The sequence below is a fragment of the Propithecus coquereli genome, unplaced genomic scaffold (genome assembly GCF_000956105.1).
Source record: "Propithecus coquereli isolate 6110/MARCELLA unplaced genomic scaffold, Pcoq_1.0 Scaffold50, whole genome shotgun sequence".
Classification (NCBI taxonomy): Eukaryota; Metazoa; Chordata; class Mammalia; order Primates; family Indriidae; genus Propithecus; species Propithecus coquereli.
Genome location: NW_012150841.1, coordinates 5549172 through 5568499, shown reverse-complemented (window position 1 = coordinate 5568499; position 19328 = coordinate 5549172). Strand labels below are relative to the sequence as shown.

General features: G+C 36.9%; 1 protein-coding gene across 1 annotated transcript; it reads right to left on the bottom strand.

Annotated features, from left to right (window-relative positions):
- Positions 1-747: 747 nt before the first annotated feature.
- Positions 748-17938, bottom strand: EIF2S3 (eukaryotic translation initiation factor 2, subunit 3 gamma, 52kDa). Its single transcript, XM_012656339.1, has 12 exons — positions 17861-17938; positions 17183-17246; positions 16158-16285; positions 15950-16071; positions 13624-13718; positions 12127-12285; positions 10938-11072; positions 9440-9534; positions 8854-8998; positions 7368-7537; positions 4393-4565; positions 748-1355 (listed from the first exon to the last, which is right to left on the bottom strand). The coding sequence occupies exons 1-12, from the start codon at positions 17927-17929 to the stop codon at positions 1292-1294; spliced, it is 1419 nt and encodes a 472-aa protein (XP_012511793.1). The 5' UTR covers positions 17930-17938; the 3' UTR covers positions 748-1291.
- Positions 17939-19328: the final 1390 nt, after the last annotated feature.

Below are 19328 nucleotides of genomic sequence, written 5' to 3'. Positions count from 1 at the left end.
CAGCTTCTAAACTTCGACGAGGCAGCTTCAATGTCCAAATGAGCACCATATGATGACAGTGGCATCGAATCCCATGTCAATGCAAATATAAGAAAAGCAAACTAGAGTATTATCAGACTAACAAAACTCAGTAAGATTCCGTTATTTCATATATCTACTTCTCAAATCTCTAAACTTGTTTCTCAACACGGGAGTGTTTAAAAATATCAACACCTAGGCTCTACCCCAAGCCAATTCAGAATCTCTGTGGGGCATCTTTTTTTTTTTTTTTTAAGCTTCCCCAACAATTCTAATGTCAGCCAGAGTTGGGAATTACTGCTCAACAGAATCTTTCATGAAGCAAAAACATAAATAAATAAAAATAAAAAAGAACACCATAGGAAAAGTATAGGGACATGGACAATAAGTTAAAAATCTTAAAAGGAGTCACCCTTTCTAACACCCTTTATCTCTTGAGCTTTTGAAAGGTCCAAAGATCACTAATATTAGAATCTACGTCATAACTATTGCCAATTAAACATTTAAGAAAACATGTAAAATAATGGCCATCTTTGTTACTCATTCAGAATCATTTGGTATAACAATATTTTCCAGTGGGGGAAGACTATTAGGTTTCAGGCATAAACCAATGCAGAAATAGTATCAGGCCATCACGGGGAAAGGGACAGAACTTCTGGCTCTGGTTTCCTGTGTTCCAGTTCAGGAAAAGAGTAAGGGGAGAGAAAGGTTTGTCCTGGGAAGAAGTGCTCATGCTCTGAAGAACAATTTCATTTTAACCTATTAATTTCCTTTTCACTCAAAACTTCAAAGATAAAGCAACATAAAATATGGCGCCAAACAAAAGGGAGCTGGTCTTCAAGGAGAATTTGTGTCTTCAAGTTTTTAATAGTACAACAGTCCTTCAGCCTAGAGCTGCTGAAAGACAAATCATGAAAAAGAAGAAGAAAAATTTTATTTCAAACAGGTTCAGTGGTATGCTACAGCAAAGGCTGGTTGTAGCAATTTCATTTCAAACCTGTGTTGACATTACAAATTAGATGTTATTTTGGAATGCTTAACTTCTGCTAAAATGTAGATTCAATCCAACATTATGCCAATTTTTATATTTATTATAGACCCTAGTTTATTACCAGGTTAAATTTTCACCATCAAAAATGAGAATAACCTTACAGCTAGCTACCTACTAAGGTAATGAGCTGTGAAATGAATTCCCTAATATTGCTTTGAAAATACACCCCTAGGTTAAGAGAAATTCCAACTCCATCCAAATGTATTATTTAACTGGGATTCTTCAGTCATCATCTACTGTTGGCTTGATTGTCACTCCTCTTCTTATCTGACCCCAACCAATTAAACTGCAAATGAAAAGAAAAGAAACTATGAATTTTACATCCATTTCATTATCATTACCACACAATCATATGACAGAACTAGTTTTATTTGCCTATCTTCTAAATTCAAATTTGTTCTCAAAGCCTGCTTCGCCATAAAGACAGCCCATACTATCTTCTTAGATTCTTAGAACCAGACAGATGGGCTCTGGCCAGCATAAATGACAGGAAAAGCAAACAGAAAGTTGCTACCATAAATATGCTCATCTTTACTCTATCAAAACATACCTACTCCTTCAGAATCACCCAAGGGCCCTTCAGTTCACCTAAGGAACCATGACGATACACAAACCACCTCAGTCTGTTTTTTTTTAAAGCCTCATTCTCTATCCTGTTCTCCTTGAAAAATGCTTTCCTCTCATTCATAGCACCTCAACAGATCACAATGCCTTTAGCATGATCTTAGCTGGTAAAGGAAAATAAGAGAAGATCTAAAGGAACATACAGTACATAAGCAGATTACTCTCAATAGCAAAGGGATCTCGGCTCCCTCTTTCAAAGAACCAGGCTGGATACTGCTACCCCAACCATAGTTTCTAGTAACCCACCTAAATATGGGTAAAAACCACAATTCAGAAGAATGTAAGGATCATTCAGATGTTCTCTTAAGAATTTTAACATACTTGCTAATTTTGAAGCAAAGTCTGAAATTTCATTTGGATAGAATCCTCTTATAATATTAGTGGGCAGACACAAAGATTCTTTGTTTTAAAATCTGTTTGAATCTAGGAAATGTACCATTAAAACTAAGTGACAATAATGCGTTTCATGTTGAGAGTTTTTGAAAGTTTATTATCTAAATCTATTTTAAAAATATACTGGAAACCAGTATGTCTATAATAGCAAATAGATAATCACACTAGAGAGGAACCTGTTCTAGAATCAAACAGGCATAAATCACCACAAAGCAGAATTATTTACTTATGAGACAACAAAAAATTTAACTCTTTTAAAACTACAGAGTAAAAATTCAGATCAATCTTCCAAACAGTAAGTCATGAGAGATCATCGTGGGGCATAGTACCACGGAAACCTTAATAAAGGAAGTAGGCAGTGAGGAAAGGACAGACAGCCCAGGGTGATTTGAAAGAGTCTAATTTAGAGGTTTATACAAGACAAGCAGGAGGAAAGGTTAAACAGGTTGAAGCAAGCTTCCAGAAAGGTCCTGAATATCAGAAAGTAGTGAGCAGCTACTGGAAATTATTAAGTACAGCATGATGAAATGTTTAAAAAAGATAAATTTTGGCTGAGCTCCTAAAGTAACAAAGGAAGAGGCAAACTAGGAGTCTTTTGCAATAATTGTTAAGTGTAAAATGACGGTGGTATGGACTATCATGAGGTCATACAGAATGGAAAGGGGCAGACTCAGTAACTAACCTGAGAAAGAGCAAAAGAGCTAGGAGCCAAACATGTGTATGTATTTCCTAGCTCTATCCAAAGACCTAAAAGCAAGAGCACCCTAGGAGCAATAAGCACACCTAGCACCCAGATCTTCATTTAGTGTATGTGTTGCTGAAGCGAGCACCCAGATCTTCATTTATAAATACCATTTCCGACTAAAAGAAAACAGGGCTCCTTAGAGAAATGGCCAATTCTAAAACTAGAGCAGGGAAGTCCAAGACGAGCCTGGAACATCTTGTGCCAGAAAATAAGGAAATGTTCCCCCCAACCACACACACACAAAAGAGATGGGTACGTGTCAAAAGGATACAGGAGCCAGCTTGAAGGGTCTCCACTGGCCAAATCTTCAACAATTTGCACATCAAAATAAATAAGGACAGAAATGGATCACAACCCAGTGAATAAACTAGAACCCCATGAACCCATATCATAACTAGATAGGTAAATAAATAACGGAGAAGAAAGAATGGCAAATGATAAATGTGGGACAGTGGAGTTGGTGGGTGCACTATGATCTGCTGAGGTGCTATAATTTTGTAATCATACTCAAGTTCAATTCAGGCAAGAATCATCAGTGTATGCTAAATCCAGGAGGGTGGGATTTGATGAGCAGCAGGCTATTTGCATAGGCTCAACGGGTCTCCTCACAGATTGCTTATTAGTTGCAAGGGTAAAAAGAGTAACTGCATAAAAGAGAAACTGGACAAGACCTTCACCACATAATCAAAATGAACCTTAACAAGGAGGAACAGTCAGATACCATGTGCCTCTGGTTGTGGTTCCCCAAGAAGGAAACCACCACCTATCTAAGTATTCCAGCCAAGAATACATAACCTGAATCTATTCTCTTGGTGGTTAGGTTTCCAAACCATCAGATAACCCCAAATTGAGGAACATTCTATAAAGTAACTAGCTTGTATTCTTCAAAATTATCAATATCAAGTAAGACAAAGAAAGGCTGAAGAAGTTCCAGATTAGAGATCAAAGAGACATGAAACTAAATGCAATGCATGATTCCAGATTGGAGGGACATAAAAGACATTATTAGGATAATTGATACAACTGAAACATGGACTACAGATTTCAGTATTTCATCAATGATTATATTTCTTGAAGTGGTTATATAAGAATATTCTTTTTTGGGAAATATGCACTGAAGCAGTAAGAGATCAAGGAGCATGATACATACAATCCACCCCTCAAATGGTTCAGAAAAAAAGTTTATATATTTAAATAAATGCATTTGTGTGTTTGTATCTGGGGAAAGGGTATACAGGAATTTTCTGTACAATGCAATTCTTTCATTAAGTGTGAAATTATTTCTAAAGTCAAAGATAATATAATGAACCTAAATTCACTGCTTTTTGCATAGGTTGTGCCTAAGAGGAAGGGAAGCCAACTGTATTTGGACTAAAGTATGGGACTACAAATCAAAGCTAAAAGTATAGTTTTCAAAGTCATCCAAATAACTAGTTGATACTGAAAGCCACAATAACTGTTGTGTTCAAGAAAGAATGTGCATTTATGTGTACACCACCAAGAACTTAAGCAAATTGACTATGTCTTTTTATTAGACAGTGGCAAAGGCTAATAAACTTACCGCCAGTGTTTCTCAACTCTTCGGCTGAGTGCAATTTTTTCTCCGACTTCTGTGCACACAGGATTAGTCAAAACAATTTTGCCCAAATCTGCCTTGACAGCACTAACTCTCCCTCCTGTCGACAGAGATCCTATGTTCACCATGAGTACTTCATTCTTAGACAGCTTTTGCACCTAGGGAAATAAATTGGGGAAAAATAAACCCCAAAATCAAGAAAATGCTTTCCAAAAATAAGTGGGAATTTACCAAACACTTCTGGAAATAAACTAATTATAAAAGAAAAATATTCTACAGAAATTTCATGGTAAAGGGATCTGAACTATATATAAGCCTAAAGGTGGCAAACAGAAGGTTTATTTTGGCATCCACTGAATTTACATAAGATCTACTTTTAAAAAATAAGCTAGTAACCATAGCATAGAACCCTTTAAAATTCTGAAGAAGCTATATAGTAGAAATGAGGTAAAAAAATTTCCGTGGTTGTGGCACGGGGTTGGGAGCCGGCAGGGGAGGGCAGGATGATGGCTACATGAGAGTTAATAAGGTGATTCTGAAGGTCCAATTTCATCTAAGTTAATAGAACTCTCTGAGCCTGTGCAAAATTGGCTAACACTTACTATACATGGTTGTTTTGAATATTAAGTGAATTAATTAAGCTATTCCTATTATAGCTCTTTTCCCCACTTAAAGCCTAATGCCCAAATTCAGATCATTGTTTTAATGGCTTCATATTTTTATTAAAAGCCAGATGAGGAAAAAATAGTATTAAAGGAATTTTCAAAAACATGACAAACCTAAAGTTTTATAGGCATGTGGCTCACAGTCAAAATTTCTTTCCTTATCACTTTCCCATGAAAATAACTTTTTGTGTCATTTTATTTGTGCTCTGTGAATTTTTCACCATGAGACTCTTATGATTCCAAATAGAAGGCCCAGCGTTATAACTGATAAGAAAGAATTCTATAACTCTTCTATCACGTTTCTCGCTCCTAGTATAATGTAACTTTGAGTTCTTTCTATGTCAATACATGAGGAGTCTTCAAAAAGTTCATGGAAAATGAAATTATGAAAAAAACTATGCATGCATTTCCAATTTTTTTTGTACCAAAATAAACTCATACTAACTTGTTATAACATGTCTGAATGGAATTTAGTTTGAGGCACTAAGAAGGATTAGACGCCAGTTTTAAAAGAGCCCCTATCAACAGCAACGTGAATTCTGCTAAAATTGAAGCAAGAACAACCATTAAATTTACGGTAAAGCTTGGGTGGAAGAATGGTGAAACCGCTGATGTTTTACAAAAAGTTTATGGGAACAGTGCTCCAAAGAACTGGCAGTTCACAAATGGGTAACTAGTTTTAAGAAGGGATGAGACAATGAAGATGAAGCTTGCAGCAGCAAATCATCCACATCAATGTGTAAGGAAAAAATTAATCTTGTTCATGCACTAATTGAAGAGGATCAATGATTAACAGCAGAAATAATATCCAAAACCATAGGCATCTCCATGGGTTTAACTTATACAGTCCTGACTGAAAAATTAAAATTGAGCAAACTTTCTACTTGATGGGTACCCAATCAGCTGCAGACAAGAGCAGAGCTTTCAATGGAAATTTTAAACGAGTGGGATCAAAATCCTGAAGGATTTCTTTGAAGAGCTGTTAATGAAACATGGCCTTCAGGTATAATCCTGAAGACAAAGCACAATGAAAGTAATGGCTACCAAGAGGTGGAAGTGGTCCAGTCAAAGCAGTAGTGGACTGGTCAAGAGCACAAAGGCCATGGCAGCAGTTTTTGGGATGCTCAAGGCATTTTGCTTGTTGACTTTTTGGAGTCCTTATTATGAGAGTGTTTTGAGAAAGTTAGCTGAAGCTTGAGCAGAAAAACACCCAGGAAAGCTGTTGCCCCAGCTAGAGTGCAGTAGTGCAGTGGCATCATCATAGCTCACTACAACCTCAAACACCTGGGCTCAAGCAATCCTCCTGCCTCAGCCTCCTGGGTAGCTGGGACTATAGGTATGCGCCACCACACACAGCTAATTTTTTCAATTTTTGGTAGAGATGGGGCCTTACTCTTGTTCAGGCTGGTCTCAAACTCCTGACCTCAAGCGATCCTCCCACCTTAGCCTCCCAGAGTGCTAGGAGTACAGGCATGACCCACCACGCCCAGCCCACCTTACAGTCCTGATTTGGCTTCTTCTGACTTCTTTCTGTTTTCTAATCTTAAAAATCTTTAAAAGGCATCTATTTTTCTTCAGTTAATAATGTAAAAAAAAGACTGCATTGTCATGGTTAAATTCTCAGGACCTTCAGTTCTTTAGGGATAAACTAAATGGCTGTTATCACTTACAAAAGTGTCTTGACCTTGATGGAGCTTATGTTGAGAAATAAAATTTATAATTTTTATCTTTTAATTCCATTTTTCCATGAACTTTTTGAAGTTCCCTTGTATAGCTTTAAAGCGGTACATTTTCCCACTGAATAGATAGTCCCATAATAAATATTATGCTATTTAAAAAAACAATGCCACAGGAAAATTTGCTGGGATAGAGTGTTGGCACATTTAAAATGTTCATAAATATCACCAAATGTGTCTCAAAATACTACCAATTTACACTTTCTCAAAAAGCATGACTTATTTTCCTACATCCTTGCCAACACTAGATGCCAGCAATTTCCCATCTCTGCCAACCTAATCTTACTGTGACATTTTTTTAAAAATCATACAGATATTGGGAATATCATGTCTTTGTTACACATGACACAAATACTTTTCCCTGTTTGTCTCTTTGAGTATTTTTTTTAACCTTAAACTGATTGCCGTATAGAAGTTCTAAATTTTTGGGAAGTCAAACTTATTTACCTTTTCTTTTTTTCTTAATTTCATGTTAACTATAAAAGAGTAAAACTGAAAACTGGTTTTAACATCACCATTTGTCACTTTTTTTGAAACAGGAATTATAAAAAGCACTTACCTTTGCTGCTTTCTTGTCTCCTTCAGTGCGTACACCTAGAAGCCGTCTAAGTAGGAAATAGGAAATTTCCAATTCTGTGAAGATTTCAGGTAAAGCTCCAACTGCACCAAGTACTTGCCCCACCATTCTGTCAGCCCGGCATAGAGTGGGGTCAATTTTTGTTCCAACTCCTAATATAAAATAAGATGTACATAGTCCAACTTTTTATTTCCTAAATCACCTATAAATTATATACCCAAGAGCTTAGTGAAACAAGTACAGCATATTATGTATAAATTTTAATACTTATATTTTCATACTCATACAATAGCTACCTAGGCATAACAAAATACCTGTTTATCTGAAGAAGGAGAATTATAAACTCACGGGCTGATTGGGCAATTGAGAACAGATTGATTCTCTTGATTTAAATTCTAAACAAAAGGAAAATAATAACCTAATTCAAAATGAGTCTGAATATCCTTAATGAAGATTGAAAAGATACAAAATTCATAATGAGTAGTTTGCAGAATATTTGCATGCCTTTTCCCTTCTGGGAGGATGATAAAAATGACAGTTTAAAGACTTCGTATTATTCCTGGGATCCACTTCAAAATATTTAAGCTGTTTATCTTAAGGGAAGGAGGGGAAAGAAGATATATATATGAACCAAGACTGGTAAAATATTAATAACTGCTGACGCTGAGTGGTAGCTACGTGGGGGTTATCATTACAGCATTCTGTCTTATGTTTGAAGATTTCCTTAAGTTAAATTTTAAAAATCGTTTTCAGAATTTCCTTGTTTACAAAAAATAAAAATAAAAAAGATGACATCATATATGGTAAACTGTTAATTATAGGATAGAATGAAAAAATGAATTACATAGCCAAAAATTAGATCATCAATTTGTTTGGTGAAGAATAAACTGCTTCTTCGCTGAGCATTTTCTTCTTTAATCCAAAGGTACAACACTACCTCTAATTCTCACCAAATCTTGCACTTTTCTGGGTATCTAGTAATACACTACGTTGTAAGGGACAAAAAAATCTTCAAATTATTTCAGTAATTCCTACACAATGGAAGTTATCTTTTTTTATTCCTATCTCGGTATAATTATGATCTGACATCATTCAACTGACATCTGTGGGTAACTTTCCGTTTGCAAAACATACATGAAAAGCAATCACTCTCTACTCCAAAAACTGTGTAGACAAAAAAGTATAGTTAGGTATCTTAAATCCTAGGTCATAAAACTTATATTATTGCTAAAAAGGAGTTACACTATATACTAAACCAAAATGCATCCTTCTTTAAAAATAATTTTTACAAACACATGAAACCATCTTATAACCTAAAACGAGTTTAACCACGTCAACGTTGCCCAACTCTAATCATTAAAATAGCCAATCAAAAATCTACAATATACCTTTTTGAGTAACCCATGTCCCATGAAAAGTATCACAAATAGCCACAAATTAAGAGAAGATGTGAGAGGAAAATCCTTACCAATAAGACCCCCTGGAGCAGCATACTGAAGATCATTATGCTCCGCAAAAAGTGACACAATTTTGGAAAAGATGGGTTTACACATGAGTTTTCCTTCACTATCTTTGGAAACAATACCAGGTCTGACTTCTATCTCCTGGCCCACCTATGAACATACAATAAGTAATTAGAATTACTGGAGGACAACACAATTATCATTTACCTATCAAAAGTTCCAACAAGACGACCACAAAACTGAAAAGGCAATCCTTCCTCTATTTGAAAGATCACTTTTAATTAAAAAAAAAAAAAAAGAGGCGTGGATGAGATCATTAATACCAGAACCATCCAACTGTTGCTAACTACCTACCACTCAAGCCTATCACCATATAAAATGTGTCCCATGCTCACAAGAAGCCTATACATTTAGAGGTTGGACACATTCAAAAGATGTAATAGTAGACAAATCTGTATCTAATAATAAACAAGACACCATGAAAAAAAATTTATTTTTCAATTTGGAGTGTCCGTATTTTTTTCCTGATTAAGACAAGGGCAAAACAAAAAAAGAATAAAACAAAAACACAACAACCAAAACCCAGTTTACCTTTAACACTCCTTTTAGAATACTACCACCAGCTACACCCCCCTTAAGGTCATCAACTTCACAGCCAGGTTTGTTGACATCAAAAGATCTAATAACTAAAAGAAGACAAGACAAATTAAAGCCAATTCTGTTGATTTTAACTTTAGAAGAAATACTCTTTTCCAAGTTAACATTCCTAAAATAGTAGCCATATGAGATTTATACCAAAGGGGTGGCTGTAACAAAATCTAATACTAAATTCCTATACTACTGCAGCCTTACTTATGATGGGAAAACTGAAAATAACTCGAAGTTCATTAACAGGTGGCATATTATGGTATACCAGTATTGTGGAATATCATGCAGCTATTAATAAAGAATATTAGAGTTATATGTAATGATCAGGAAGAGTGACCTTAATATACTATTAAGGAAAAAAAAAGTTACAAAAATAACATGCATATGATTCCATTTCCACAAAGAATAATAAAACATATGTGTGTGTTTATACGTAACGATGTGAACAAAGAAAAAGGTGTGGGAATAATACACACCAAATGTTAATTTTCGTTACTTCAGGGCTAAGGGACTAGAACTGGAAGGCAGAGAGATTGTGGATATTTTCTTTATACACCTTTATAGCATATGACTTCTGTAATAAAAATTTAACTTCAACTTCGAAACTAAACACTAGGACTATGTGACCTGCACTTAGGTCACCTGAGAGAACATTTCCTACCAAACACACAGGAGCCGCAGATGAAGGCCCCAAAAGGGCTCGAATGTCTGTTTTGAAAAGGCTGCTTACATACCTGTGTAGGAACCATAAGCTTAAGATGATCAAATCACACCAATTCTTTATTTATGGTATAATGAAATCATTTGTATGGAAGTTCTAACATCCTGACTAAAACATTGTAATTCCATAGAAAATACTGTATTACTCCATCTTGATCACATAACTTGCCACATATTGAGCAAAGAAAGGTTAATAGTTCCTACTGTATTCAGGGCTCCATCCCTCATCCGGTAATGCAATCTAGCACTGCCAATACAACCTCAGAGTTAACCGATTTAAAAAAATTTTATGGATTATCACTTCTGCAGAAAGCGAAAACATTAATAAACACCCTTAAAGAGGAATCGCCAATGTGGAAAAGATGAAATTAAGAGTTAAAGGTGGCCGGGCACAGTGGCACACCTGAAATCCCGGCACTTTGGGAGGCCAAGGTAGGAGGATCGCTTGTGAGGCCAGGAGTTCAAGACTAGCCTGGGAAACATAGCGAGATCTCATCTCTATCAAAAAAATTTTAAAAAAATAAAAAATAAAATAAAATAAAATAGCCACCCGCCTGTAGTCCCAGCTACTTGGGAGGCTGAGGTAGGAGGATCACTTAAGCCCAGGAGTTCAAGGTTGCAGTGAGCTATGATCACACCACTACAGTCCAGCCTGGGCAACAGAGTGAGACTCTCTCTTAAAACAAGCAAAAAAGAGTTAAAGGCAATTTCTATCACTTACCAATAAGTCGGGGTTCTGATGTAAAGTCTCTTGGGGGTACTGGAATTTTCTTTACTATGTACTCACAGACAACTTCAATATTGTATTTCAGCTGAGCAGAAATTGGAATAATGGGAGCTCCTTCTGCTACTGTACCTATACAGCAAAATTCAGAAAGATCAAGATTCTTCAGTTTTACAAAACTTGTTCGACATGTTACAAAAAACAGTATTACTAAGATAGATGCCTAAACAACTCCGTACAAATGCCAGCAACAAGTGGAAAGTGATAATTCTATTTAGAAAGATGACGATATCCTATGTTTGTTTTTACTCCTGAAAATGAGTACTATTCCCTTTAAGGGAAAAAGTGTTAAGTATATTGATAGAGACATTTAATACAGTAAAATGATAAACTCGTTTAAAGGAATAAAATGCTAACGCTCCTGGGAAAGAATACTCTACTAGTCAAAAAAATTTCTAATAACATGTAATTAACTTCCCAATAAATGTCAAGATAAAATTGCAGACTCTTTGCTAAGCAAAGACTGCTGGCACATATAATATTTGCTCCTTATTAATTATATGTCAAACAGGTTGGTCAAAGAAATGGACCAAACATAATTAGATTTTAATCAAAATGATTTATTCTTTTTCATGACGACAGAAATGAGTTCATAGGAAGTTAAGTTTTCTAACAAGAAAAACAAGACTAAGAGGGAATCAAATGTCAACAATAAGATGTATCATGTCTTCCCTGAAATGAAAAACACTATGCTATTAGAGAAACAAACACTATAAAGATTAAATAAATCACTGTCACTTCCAAATATGAAAGTAGCTGCTCAGTAAGAATAAACAGTGTAAGATTTAAGTTTTTTTTAAAAAAAATGCTTTTATTCATTTTACTATCACTGAGGATTTAAAAAAAAAAAACAAAAAAACTCTGATTGATGAAGTTTCTAAAATACAACTTCAGTTCTAACTTCAATTACTTTAATACTTTAGCATGTTAAATCCAGAAACTTAGATTTCCCTAGTTTTATTGGGTCAATAACAGGCAGTAGGCACAGAGAGAGAAAGGCTCAAGACCCGTAAGTTTACCTTGTTTGAGATAATCTATTATATTAAAAGTTAATTTAACATCTGGTATCCAGACTAAATGCCTCTCCAAGTGATTCATAGATTGGTTAGATATTATGGCTTCTTACCTTGTACAAATGCAAGAATCTGCTCATATTGCTCTTTAGCCTGACTTTCTTTTACCAAATCAATTTTATTTTGTAGAATCAAAATATGCTTCAGTTTCATGATCTCTATAGCAGCCAGGTGTTCAGAAGTCTGAGGCTGAGGGCAAGATTCATTACCAGCTAGTTGATCAATAAAAAAAGATGCATATAAGAATAGCTCGAAATATCCCGAATAGGCAAATCCACAAAGACAGAAAACAGATTATTGGTTGCTAGAGGTTGGAGGGAGGCATGGGGAGTGACTGCTTATTGGGCGCGTGGGGTTTCCTTTCGTGGTGATGAAAAAGTTCTGGAACTAGATAGTGGTGATGCTACAATCACTATACCGTGCAACATTGTGAATGTACTTAATGCCACTGAATTGTACATTTCAAATGGCTAAAATTTTATGTTGTATTTTACTACCATCACCCCCACGAAAAGCTGGCATCTAATAAAGACAACTTTTGAGTGTTCTACCCCTACTCAGGCAAAAGTCCTGGATATCATTGCCAAGCATCCACTTTTTGCCCCTGCTTTACCCTCTATGCCTGCCTCCACTGGAACCTCCCAATCTTTTGGATCCCAATCCTGGTCCTAAGCAAGAAGCCTGAAATCAACAAGTTTTGGCTTCTCAGGGTCTGCCCTCAGCTTTTGCTCAGGTATAAGGTACAGCCCTCTAGTTCTATACAGTTTTAGAAATGTTCTGGCCCAGCCAAGCTTCTGAGAGGTAGAGAGTAATTAAGAGGAAAAGATACTTAATACTGTCTATGAATTTTAACTAATATCAGAGGCTACTCCTTAACCTAGGGAAGGAAGAACACTAACTGTAAAGATAACCAACAGTGTATTATAAACAAGTAGTAATATTTTGTTACGTACATGCCTAGGGTATGTAATGATTACCCTCCCCAGGTTGTGATGTTCAGGTGTCCTGAACTATTACCTACTTGGCAAGCTTTTAAAAACTTCTATCCCATAGCAATAAAATCTCTCAACAGCTCATCTAAGGAAGAAAGCACAACCTTAGCCTTAAAAAAACCTGTACTCAGGCCTAGACTTCAGCACTTACTATGAATGATTATTTGCATCTAAATCACACTATTATATGTCTACAAGTGGACAGCTCAGAAACACACACAAACCCCATAACACATACAAATACTTTTACACATAAATTTAAAGTTAAAATAATAAACCACCTCATATGATTTAAATGAGAAAAATGCACTATTGACTTTTTTCTTTTTGGGGGATACTACCAAAAGAATTCTCACAAGCTGTCAGCCCCAAGTCTATCTTGCTTAGTATTTTGTGACAGCTAATAGGTAAGGATGTCATACAGGATGACATGTTAGTTTCCATACATGTCACCCTTAGGTAATGGATATAGCCCTTAAAGGCCTTAGTTTCCCTTTAAATATTCCACTTTGGATTTGTTCCACATTGATTTGTCCAAACCAATTCTGATGTATTTACCTATCAACAAAAGAGCTGCATCCATCACTGCTGCACCGTTCAGCATAGTAGCCATCAAAATATCATGGCCAGGACAGTCAACAAAGGAAACATGCCTAACAATTGAGAAATAACAATCAGCCTTAAGATCAACCAATACTTAAACATGCAAGGTATAGATTTCCTAAAGTTAAATCACTTAGGAAATCATCTTATTGTCATAAAATGATTACATGACTTGGTGTTTCTAGAACTAGGAAATAAGATCACCAGCTGAGAATAAAATCACTGCAGATCGTAACAAAACAAATGAAATTAGCTATGTGTAGAAATACCTGAAGATATAGACACTCACAATCCAAGCAAAGTAAATATGGTATAGAGCTGTGGTCCCCAATGCCCGGGCCACAGACTGATACTAGTCTGTGACCTGTTAGGAACCTGGCTGTATAGCAGGAGGTGAGTGGCAGGCAAGTGAGGGGCAGGCGGGCAGGCAAGCTTCATCTGTATTTATAGCCACTCCCCATCGCTCACTTCATCACCTGAGCTCTGCCTCCTGTCACATCAGCAGTGGCATTATTCTGCATTACGGCAAGTTGTATAATTATTTCATAACGTTACAATACAATAATAACAGAAATAAAATGCACAATAAATGTAACACACTTGAATCATCCCAAAACCATCAAAAATTTGTCTTCCATGAAACTGGTGCCAAAAAGGTTGGGGATCGCTGGGAGTATATAATAAGAATGTCAATTAAGCAAAAGCTAAAACCTAATGACTTGTAAAAACCATATTAACAGAATGAGGATTGCCATCTGAAAAAACAATTTGCAAAAAAATCCCTTTAGCACCTTGAAACTTTTAAACTGCCCATTTGAAGTGGATATAGCAGTGCTACTTTAACAAAACTATGGCGCTCATTCACAATCATTGTTGTTTTTTTTAAATTGTATGCTCACAACATCATGATCTAAAATAGGGGTCAGTCCTTAGGCCAAATCTGGCCCACTACCATACCCATTTACACATGTATTGTCTACGCCTGCTTTCATAATAGAAGAGCAGAAACCAGTACTTGCAACACAGACTTTATGGCCCACAAAGATGAAAATATTTACTATCTAGCCCTTTACAGAAAAAGTTTGCTGATCCCTAATCAGGGCAAGGGCTACAGTGAAGCAAGTGCAAATTTTAAGGGGATGCCAAAAAAACTTAGTAATCAAGATAAACATTTAAATTTAGTATTTAAAAAACACAAAATTAATGCAAAAAAATCCATAATGAACAAAATACCAAAATTTTAAATGAAAACAGGATCAGAAACAATGCTATGCTGAGCCAAAAAAAAAAGTGATAGTGTAGCAAGAGGAAAAAAAACATCAGTAATACTGAGTCTGCCTTTATTTACAATGGATATATTCTGTTTATTACAATTTTGTGCATTCACTTTAAAAAATACTACATTAAAATATTTACCCTGATTAATCCCCTTAAATTTGGGGCCTGAAGTGAAGCCAGCCTCACATGTCTCTCCCTAGTCCCAGCCCTGCCCCAATCTAAAATTTCCTTGTGGGGCATCCCCAACACCCATAAACATCACTAGACAAACGTGAGTATCCTCTGATAAAGAACCAGGATGTGCACTCATATTCAGAAAACAGATGGAGAACAAGTCCATGTGTTTTAGAGAGGTTACTAAAAATGACTGGCCAGGCATGGTGGCTCATGCCTGTAATCCTAGCACTTTGGAAGGCCAAGGCAGGATTGCTTGAGATCAGGAATTCAAGACCAGCCTGAGCAAGAGCAAGACCCCATCTCTACAAAAAAAATAGAAAAATCAGCCAGGCGTGGTGGCACACGCCTGTAGTCCCAGCTATTCAGGAGGTTGAGGCAGCAGGATCACTTGAGCCTAGGAGTTTGAGGTTGCACTGAGCTATGATGATGCCATTGCACTCTAGCCCAGGCAACAGAGTGAGATCCTGCCTCAAAAAAAAAAAAAGCTTTGGTCCTCTCCTATCTAACAAACAGAAACAACTCTGAAATAAATTTAGGAAGCCAAGGAAAAAAAAAATCCCTTAAATCCAATGAGTTGTGTTCCCCTCCATTCCACTCTGCTTATGCAATACCTTTAGTTTGGAGAACTTGTATGTAAGGATTTTAACTTAGGTTTAAATACTTGACATTTCAAATTATCATTACAGGCAATGAAAACAAAACAATGGAAAAATAACAAAACCACTCAGCAATTAGGTTCATTGTTTAATATCTCGATTAAATACTTCAAAAAGCACAAGACAATAAAATATAAAATGTAAAATGTTTTTAGCACAAAAGAGGTCACCTGACTAATTTGAAGTTCCCTTTGGTCCCTGGAATGTCTGTAGGAAACTCATCAGGTGTACTGCTCCCACAAGATCTGTAACATTCTGGCCGAGGACAACTTGGGTCATCAAGTTTATAAATCTAAACATTTCAATGAAAAAAGATTTGGACTTGTTATCTGCACAATTAAATTTAAATAGTTTCTAGTTCCACAGTACACAGCTCACCTTAGCATTGGCATACCCAAGCTTGATTGTAATATTTCTTTCTAATTCATTTTTGAACCTCACAGTGTGAACTCCAGAAATAGCTTTGACAACTGTGGATTTCCCATGAGCTACATGACCAATTGTACCTACAGACAAAGTACAAAGAATTAACTCATGCGCATTCAATTACACCAAATATTTTTTTCAAATAGTGTTAAGAGTAGAAAACCCAAAGCCCTAATTCACTGTAAATACCAATGTAAAACCAATAGTGACTATAATTTTTCCTTACATGTCCTTTCCTACTAAAAACTTGTTCTGATAGAGGACTGAAGAGAACTTTCCATGTAACTAACAACCTTATTTTAAAAAAATACTCAGTGTAATAAAAGCTATTCATCTTATGTTTTTAATCACAGAAAAGACTGCTTTCGTTTAAAATAAACACTCAATAAAAAGTACACAAAATGTTGCGTATTAACAAACTTTCCAGCATTTCTAGAGTAAAAGTAATTAGGTACGATGAGCTCTGACACAACAAAAAGGAATTCATAGAAACAAGAAAATCCAAGCTTAATTACTGTAATCCTGTCAAGGATAGCACATATTTTATAACTTTTTAAAAGCCTCATGTCCAAAATTTACAGTTAATATAACTTCTCCTCTAAAGCTCTAGGTGCCAATTAAGACAATACTTAAAGCTTATACATCAAACTTTCATAAACTCTGCCCTTGCAATAACCCTGTGTAGCAAGTACAGCCAGATTTTCCTCTCCTCCTTACACTTCTACTACGTGTGACTACATACTGCCTTATGCTATTAAACTTTTCCTGTCTCTTTTTTCTCACCAAGTCTGTAAGCTAGACATGGGCAGTATTCTTTGTATTTCCCCCAAAAATCTTGCAGATGCTTTACTCACAAGGGCTCAACATCTATTTCTTGAATATCTGAATCCGCACATTCAGGTAATCACAGAAAAGGTGAGGTTAAAATTACTTACTAGAGATCAAGCAAGTTCAGGTCTCTTAAGTTCTTGTCTTACCTATATTAATTGTGGCTTGTCTGCTGATAACTTCGTGTGAAAGTGGTGTCAACTTGGTAACATCCTGCAATGAAATATATTTACTTTGAAACACTGCACATAAGACAAATTAGAACTTTTCCTCTATGTTTTTCTATCTACAGGTCGCCACCATATGTCTAAATCTCTTCTACTTCTATATTTTTTTTTCTCCCATCAAGTCTGCACACAAATCCCTTCTACTTCTAAAGCACCTTTCCCATATAAGTAATGCTGTATTCTTATGGCTGCCATAAGAGCCCTTCATCGTTACACAACAGACTACACTCCCACTCAACTTAGCCTGGAACCCCCCCCCCAATCTTGGGAGCATTAGCACTGAGGAAACTGAGGACAGTGTAGACACCCCCTTCCCAGACATTCAAAGGTGAAAACCTTTATGACATTTAACACCAAGATTTTCCAGCCAAATCCTTCAGAAGCTCGAGGTCCCACGATCGTACACCCCCGAGCCCAGCTCGCGGGGTGGCCGAGGTACAGGAAGCGGCGCGAGTGCGGCTGAAGGCGCCAGGCTCCGGGGCTCCCCCTCTTAACTCATACTCCCGACAGCCCAGCACTGACTCGTCCCAACGCCTCCCAGGAGGCTCGGTCATGCTCACTCCTGAGTTCACTCCCCATTCTCCCAAAGCAAAACCTCACCAAAGTGGCAAGATCCTGGCGCGAAAGGTGCGGCTGCCCAAGAGTCACTCCAGCCTCACCCCCAGCCATCTTGCCCGGAGAAGAAGGAAGTCACCCAGCAGCCGTCTGACCATATGCAGGCCCCCTAGGGCGGGGCAGGGAATCGGAGGCTGGAAGGGCGACTAGGGCCCAGGCCTGGAAAGGAGGGTGACCGGTGCAGAACTGGCCTCACTGCTTAGCCTTTTTTCCACATGAGTTTGTACAGTACGTGCTGGTAGGCTCACTAAAAAACACGATGCAAAGTTTCGGGATCTGTTCATCACAGACCTGTTAAATATTTGTACAGGCAACGCTGAGGGCAGCCCCGGAAAAGGCCCCCTATGAGGCGGGTGATGCAACCCGACGCGCGCGCTGGCAAGGGAGAAGCCATTTCCGTTTCCTGTGGCGTTTTCCGGAACCTGGGAATCTTATCTTGGGTGTGAGAGCAGAAACAGAGAATGTCCCCACCCCTTTTCTTTTTTAACCAATTTCTATAATTTAATAAGGCAAGATCGGCTGGGCGTCCGCGCCCGCCTACGACGGCGCTCTTGGCTGGGAGGAGACCTCGTGCTGAGCCGCGGCCGGGAGGGCGCCCTCGCGCGGTAGTTTGGTGAAAGGCTCTGCGGCGTAGGGCTGGCAAAACCAAAGTCCCTAGCTTGTTCCCATAGAGCGGTTTCTCGGGTCAGGGAGGTGGTCCTTTGTGACGCTAGACTACGTACACAGTGCACGTAGCATCTGGTAGAAGCTAGGAGGTGGTATAGGAGCGTCCACAGTTAGCTTTTTTTTTTTTTAAAGCTCCATGAAAGCCCATTTCTTTAATGGAAGGATTACCGATAAATCGGGATTTTAAAATTTAAAGATATTTGAGACTTTCTTAACCCCTTTTTCATCGTGTGTTAAAAAGCAGTTGAGTGATTTTTTTTCCCCCATGCATTTCTATACAAATTTTCTGTCATAAAAGCCATTCGTTTCAAACCAGGAAAAAATGTAAGGAGAGGTGAATTAGAATTTACGTTATCTGTGTTCACTGAATACTTAATTTAAAATGAATACGTGTTTTATATCACATAAATTTTAGGTAAAAACAATTTATCTTAAATAGGAAGTTATATTGCAATAAGTGCATTCATTAAGTGATGGTGGAAACCAGAGGTATTTAGTTCCTTTTTATCCTACATTCTAAATAGTTATACCAGCCAATTATGAAAATCCATTACGGTGATGAAAATGCTCTGAAATTAGATAGTGGTGGTGGTGGTTGCACATCTTTGTGAATTTACTGAAAACCAGTGAGTTGTACAGTTTAGCAGGGTGAATGTTAGGATATGTGAATTTTATCTCAAAAAATAAGATCCATTTAAATATGTACAACAATAATATGCATCATCAGAAATGTATTGGAAGTAGAAATGTCACAGAAAAAATATGTTTATTAATAAAAATAATATAG

Coding starts and splice junctions, on each gene's coding strand:
- EIF2S3 (XM_012656339.1), bottom strand. CDS start 17,929: ATGGCTGGGGGTGAGGCTGGAGTGACTCTTGGGCAGCCGCACCTTTCG. Junction 16,286..17,182: donor ACAAGCCACAATTAATATAG/GTAAGACAAGAA, acceptor CTTTGTCTGTAG/GTACAATTGGTCATGTAGCT. Junction 16,072..16,157: donor TTGGGTATGCCAATGCTAAG/GTGAGCTGTGTA, acceptor TGAAATGTTTAG/ATTTATAAACTTGATGACCC.